The sequence below is a fragment of the Pleurodeles waltl genome, chromosome 10, assembly GCF_031143425.1.
Source record: "Pleurodeles waltl isolate 20211129_DDA chromosome 10, aPleWal1.hap1.20221129, whole genome shotgun sequence".
In the NCBI taxonomy this organism is placed as follows: Eukaryota; Metazoa; Chordata; class Amphibia; order Caudata; family Salamandridae; genus Pleurodeles; species Pleurodeles waltl.
Genome location: NC_090449.1, coordinates 655,745,860 through 655,752,694, shown reverse-complemented (window position 1 = coordinate 655,752,694; position 6,835 = coordinate 655,745,860). Strand labels below are relative to the sequence as shown.

Genomic DNA, 6,835 nt, shown 5'->3' with positions numbered 1-6,835 from the left:
CTACTCCAGCTGGTCCTTAATGCCCACTGAGAACTTCAACATACCTGCAAAAGGAAACATGGGTAGACGGGTTGCCTGATTTTATATGCATTTTAAAATGATTTCTCCATTGATCCCTATGGTGCATAATTATGCACAAAAGTACTTTTTGCTCAACTTAAAAAATTTGTAACTTAAAAAGTAGGGAGCTCTTAAATCTGGAACATGAGAGGGTCAAAACATCCACAACAATTTTTTCTGTCCAACACTCTGAAAAAGAATCAATGATGATGTGAGTTGGTGGAATTGTAGATCTGTGAGAGAACGGGCTTTAGAAATATTCCTCCTCTTTTTGTTGAGAGCAGCAGGAAATGTTAATTTTATTAGTGTTTATTCACCGTGTTGACACGGTAGTGCTGGGTTAGAATATAATTTTTAATACATTTTTATTTTGTATTGTTATATGGATTGTGTGGCAGCCTTACTCAAATAATTGAGCATCAAAGATTTTTGTATCATTTATATTTGTAATTGTGAATATATGAAATATAGTTGTTGTGGTGTGTTGTCATTTTCATTACTGTGTAGTGTTTGCTGGGAGCAAAAAAAAGGGTAATGCACAGCTGCACTCCCTTTGACCATTATGGCTAATTTATATAGCGAATCCATCAAGAATCAGGTGTGAAGTAGATGACACCCTTTCACATGCAAATTAATTGTAACACCCAACAGAACGCATTTCGTTTTTAATATTGTATACCCCGGTTCTGAGGGACACAGGGAAACCCTGTTAGTTTAATGGTATATAGGCTCTCAACCAAGGCATGCACTTCTGGTTTTTTGTTCACACCTCTGATTGCGAACCTTTCAGGCACCTTCTTTAGCTGCTCCTGTAGCAGATGCAACAATGGGATAGCTTAGTCCATCGAATTGTCCTCCTTGCTAACTTCCTATGTGAAAACCATAAAAGGAAATAGCATCTGTGTCAGGCATTTGACCTTGCACCATTTGTCCGCATCCCTGGTCATAGCTTTGCCAAGTGCATCCCCTCTTCTTTGAATGACATAGTCATTGATCTGTCTGTACTGCTCAAATAGACATTGCAACATATATTAACTTGAGTTCCAACATGTTTGCACCTCCTGTATCAGGGCTTCAACTGGTACTCTGTTAGCACTGAATAATCCACAGCTTCTGGGCTTTGAAAGAATAACTGAAATGAGTGCAGATTTGCCTGCAGGTGGTCAGTATGTTGCTGGCTTTGTCTTCTTTTTTGAGAAAGTCTTGCACAACCAGGTTAATGCAGTGCACCAAACACAGGACCCTGAAATAGCCACCATCTGCCATGACCTTGACTATGTAACTGCCATTGTCCGTGGCAACACATCCAATTCAGAGATCTCAGGGTTGAGCCATTCAGACACCTTGCTATTAAGTTTGTTCAAGATGTTTGCAGCTGTCTGTGATTTCTCCATCATGAATATGGCTACTATTGCCTGTCGCTGAACACTCTTATAAATTAGGGGTGGGTGGAGATCATGGAGCTCTTCTTCGCAGAATTCCGCAGAGTTGGGAAACATCTCCGTGGAATTCCGTGAACAGTGGAGTGCCACCTGCCCTAGCCTGAATGCTCTCAAAAGCGCTAAGCAGGATCGGCCCTGCTTCTGAGATCGGACGCATTCAGGCCAGGGCTGGTGAAAGCAAAAGCTGCCGTTTTCAGGCTTCTTAGACACCGGCCTTCCCCATGTGCAGAGCACATGGGGCAGGCTGGTGCCCAAGTGGCCTGGGCATGCTGGTACACAAGAAGCCTGAAACAGAATCTTTCGCTGCCTACGGCCCTGGCCTGAATTTCAGGCCTCTTGTGCACGGTGTGCACATTAAATTAAAAACTAGTACTTAATCCATTCCAGAGATGCTGGCAAGCAGCTCCGCCAACATCGGGTGAGTAGTGCGCACTGCAGCACCAGTTATGGACCACACAGCGCAAGTGCTGACTGTCCTTGCTTGCACTGTGTGGCCCATAACTGGGCTGCAGTGTGCAGGCACTGAGCTCTGCTCCACTAGTGGTGCTAGCAGAGTTTTTGGTCATACTCCGCGGTCCAAGCAGAGCGCAAAGTGCCAAAATCTCTGTTAGCTCCGCCAGCAGAGTGAAGCTCACGACCCACCCCTATTAAAAATGTCTTCTGGGTTAAGACCTGTAGATAGCTTTTGCTTTAGCCTTGCAAAAGCGATCCAATGTGCAGTGATGCACATTTAATCAGTAGCCTGACAGCTGGTCCACATGTCTGTCGTCAGGTGGATAGTGTGGACAACACTATGCTGCAAAGCTTGTCCAATCAATTGCAGCACATCGTGATGTAGCACCGGAACAGCAACTCTGGAAAAAAAAGGTCTGACTTGGCAGATGGCTGCCACAAATTCTAAGAATCCTGCTCCTTCCACAAAAGATAAAGGGAGGAAGTCTAGAGGTCTAGAGCTAACATTTTTGCCAGCTTCCTATTGTAGAAATGTGACATTGGGTGGTTGTGGTCACAGGTCCCCTCCTGTCTAAACATGCCCATAATAGGAGCTTGGATTTTCTTCTTTCCTAGGGCCACTGACACAGGTGACTTTCGAGAAGTAGGTAGTGGTAGACTCAATGTGCGTTGTGGTGCAGTCACCATGTGCCACGGTGTCTCCATCTGACTCTGAATCTTCCTGTGCTATTGTGAGGTTGCTTAGGCGTGTGATTCTAGTGCACTGCTGGGGTCAGCGCTGCTTTGCATGAGGATTTCACCCTTTTCTTCCTCACCTTCCACCATGATATGACCAGTTGTAGCTGATGTTTCACAGCTCTCCTCACCTACACCACAAGGACCAAGTTCAGCAATTTTTTTAAGTTGCTCTTCCCACCGGATTGAGTGATGTGTCTAGTCTCCAGTACCATAAGTTCAACCAGGCTTACCTCGACGAACAATTGCATGGCAAATGGAGCATATTGCAATATTCTCCTCCTGTTTGCTAAGCATGAAAAAGTCCCAAATTGAGGAAGAGTACATGTTTATTTGGGTCACTGCCAATGCCTGAAGACGAACTGGAGGTAGGTGGGTGTGTTGATTGCCTCTCTGCAGTGCATATTTCTACTGAGGTTGGGGTTGCTGCAGGTCTCAGCTGGGGACTTACAAATATGGGAGTTAGCAGTTCTATGTGTTCCACGTCCCTCGCAGCAGGTTGAATAGTAATGCCAGACTCCTCTGTGCCAGCTTACACAATGACTGGCTCATCATCATCATTCTCCTCATCATCCCCTTCTGTGATTCTAAAGCTGTCTGGAACTTTTTTTTTCCTATCACAGACTCTTGCGGGGTCCTCTCTATGTTCCTATCATCATCATTAGAAGTGGTGCTTGGAGAAGATGGTGGAGTAGTATCCTTCCTTCCGTCATTGCCTGTTTATGTCATAATGATTGCAGTGGCTTCCTCACTGACAGACATGGTCTGGGTTTAGGGTGGGGTGCTGCTGTCAATGCAGGAGTGCTCCTCCTAGGTTCCTCCCCAGGGGCCAGTGCAGCAGACACATGTCTCCTGAAAAGGTTTGCAGATGGCACTCCAATGGTGGAAAGCTGTGTCTTCTCACTTACTACTTTCTTGGGAGCCACTTTCTTTGGGGACATCTTAAAGCTCTCAGTTGGCAGTGACACAAAGCTGCACAAGCAGAAGAGATTGGATGACTTAAAGCACGGGTGTCAAACACAAGGCCCGTGGGCCGAATCCGGCCCGCCAGACCTCGTCATGTGGCCCGTGTAGCCGCCGCCGGCCGCCAGCCTTCACCTTTTATTCGCGCTTTTTTTTTGTTGACACAAGGAAGCTGCCTCTTCAGCGCATGCGCGGCAGCCTACAAGCCAGAGAACATCTGCCCTCTAGCGGCGCCGGCCGTTCTACACAAGAAACCTCCACTTTACATGCATTCAGGAAACCTCCACTTGTTTTTATATTGAGCGCATGCCATCCTGTGATGTGACAGATCCAACAGCTGCCTGAACCCTTCTCTCCTGTACTGTAAGTACATATGATGTATTTGGGGGGTGGGGAGATCTGCTTATTATTCTGCTTAAAAGTCTGAGCGGTAAACTTTGGATATACTGACCACTTCCGTGTCACTTTACAGTGGTATAGTGACCATAAACTACAATCAAATAACCCAAAAATGTCCAAGAAAAGAAAAGTTGATGCAGAGGGAAGGCAATTTCAGGAGAGATGGGAAAGTGAATACATGTTTGTGATTAATGAAGACAAGCCGGTATGTCTTATTTGCTATGAGGCAGTGGCAGTGATGAAGGAATACAATTTACGCCGTCACTTTGAGACCAAACATGGAGCCAAATTTGCTAACCTTAGCCACCAGGAAAAGCAACAAAAAGTCCAAGAATTAAAAGGTAGCCTGCATTCTCAACGGAATATTTTTGCAAAAATGACAGCAAAAAATGATGCAGCAGTGAAAGCCAGCTATCTTGGGGCTGAAGAAATTGCGCGAGCTTCAAAGTGCTTTTCAGAAGGTGCATTTGTAAAGCAGTGTATGCTGAAGGTATGTGAACAGGTGTGCCCTGAGCAGAGACAGGCTTTTAAAAATGTCCGCTTGTCAAGAAACACCATCACAGACCGAGTCAGGGACCTAGCCTGTATTCTTAAAACAAAGTCGGCTGAAGAGGCATGCAGTTATCTGGCATTTTCATTAGCTGTTGATGAAAGCACTGACAATACTGATACAGCTCATCTAGCTATTTTTGTAAGAGGTGTGAAGGAAGACTTGTCTGTCAGTGAGGAGCTCTTGGATGTGGTCGCCATGTATGGGACAACAACTGGGAGGGACATCTTCAGTGCAGTGGAGGAATCCATAAATAAAATGAAATTACCTTGGGAAAAGTTGGTGGGACTTACTACTGATGGCGCTCCAGCAATGTGTGGAGAGAGAAATGGCTTGGTTGGACTGTTAAAAGAGAAAATTAATAAAAGTAATTGCCACACGCCGCTGATAACTTATCACTGCATTATCCACCAAGAAGCTCTGTGTGGCAAGGTTCTGCAGCTGGATAACATAATGTCCACAGTCACGAAAACAGTGAATTTTCTGCGTGCACGGGGTCTGAATCATCGTCAGTTCCAACAATTTTTTAAGGAGGTGGGCATGGAACATACAGATGTGCCATACCATACAGAAGTAACGTGGCTGAGTAGGAGCACCGTTCTCAAGAGATTTTTTGAGCTTTTGGAAGAAATTACTCTTTTTATGCAAAGTAAAGGGAAGCCCTTGTCAGAACTGTCAGATCCAAGCTGGCTGTGCGATTTTGCCATGTTGTGTGACATAACAGAGCATCTCGCCCAACTGAATCTGAGGCTGCAGGGCCGCAAACAAGTCATAACCTCAATGTATGAAGCAATAACAGCTTTCAGGAGAAACTGCGCCTATGGAAGTCACAGCTTGAAAAAGACAGTCTTGCCCACTTTCCTATCTTCCAGAGCATCTCAACCTCATTCCCAGGTACTTTTTCATGTGCTCGATTGGGTACCAAAGTGAATCGGCTGATTGATGAATTCAATCGACGCTTTTCTGACTTTAAAGAACAAAACTTAACCTTTACCAGCTTTGCCAATCCCTTCAACATCGATGTTGACAGTGCACCACATCACCTTCAAATGGAATTAATAGAACTTCAGTGTAACAGCAGCCTGAAAGCGAAGTTCCAGGATGCGACAGTCGACGACTTTTACCGTCTCCTCCCCCCTGCTTTGATGCCACAGCTCCGACTTCAAGCTGCATGTGTTCTGTCCATGTTTGGGAGCACCTATCTATGTGAACAGATGTTTTCAGTCATGAATCTGAACAAGACCAAGCTCAGATCACGCATCACTGATGATAACCTCCATGCTGTTTTGCGGATTGCTACAGCACAAGACCTAACGCCAGACATCGATGGACTGACCTCCGGAAAACGATGTCAGCCATCAAGTCAGAAAAGTTAAAAAAAAGTTAATGCCTTGTGTTTGCCATATGTGTAATAAACAGTGTTTGGCAATATTTGTATGTTTAAAAAAAAAATTACTGTCTGTTACCAAAAATAATTTTTCAATAAATTGTACAATAATTGTACATTTGAATATCTACTTGCCATTATTCTGACTATGTTTCTGCTTTCAGAGCTAGTTATTACTTACATTATTACAAAAAACAGTAATAATTGAATGCAGTGACAATAATTTATGATAATAAAGAGTGGACACATAGTCCTACAGATACAACCGGCCCTTTGGGGGTGACCAAACTGCTGATGCGGCCCCCGATGAATTTGAGTTTGACACCCCTGACTTAAAGCACTGAACAGGCCTTCTCTTTGGCAGTAGTGGGGGTAATGTGACATGTCTTCTCTTGTGCACCTAAACCCAATGAAACAAGAAAAACATAGCTAGTGAATCGTGACATTGCTGCAGGTTGAAATAGTACAGATACATGCAATATTAGTGCGGTTGATTACCTATGTAATAAATACCAATTTAATCAAACATTGTAAAGTCAATCCTCATCACCACACCATAAAATGTAATTTCAAATCAGGCAACCCAACATGCAGATATAGCTCTTTGCTTTATCACCATCTGTGTTAAAGGAGACACTTGTGTTAGTCAGAGAGAGGTGCATAGGTAAATGGAATAATTCTTAAAAAGCCTATGGTAGCAAGGTGGTCCAGGGGAAATGGAATAATCATTTAAAAAAAGAAATATGCTGCTAATGTGTCTGCAGTGCACCACAGCCAGGGTGTCCAGGAGGAAATGCAATTATTAAATACCTAAAGAAACTGAATGCTGTAGCACGACAGTGCCCC

The 6,835-nt window shown here is 44.2% G+C and overlaps 1 protein-coding gene across 1 annotated transcript; it reads left to right on the top strand.

The window, feature by feature from the left end:
* The first annotated feature begins 4,164 nt into the window (after window positions 1–4,164).
* LOC138262444 (general transcription factor II-I repeat domain-containing protein 2-like) lies at window positions 4,165–5,978 on the top strand. Its single transcript, XM_069212339.1, is given in 2 exon segments — window positions 4,165–5,407; window positions 5,410–5,978. Coding segments are annotated over 2 exon segments (1,812 nt in total).
* Window positions 5,979–6,835: the final 857 nt, after the last annotated feature.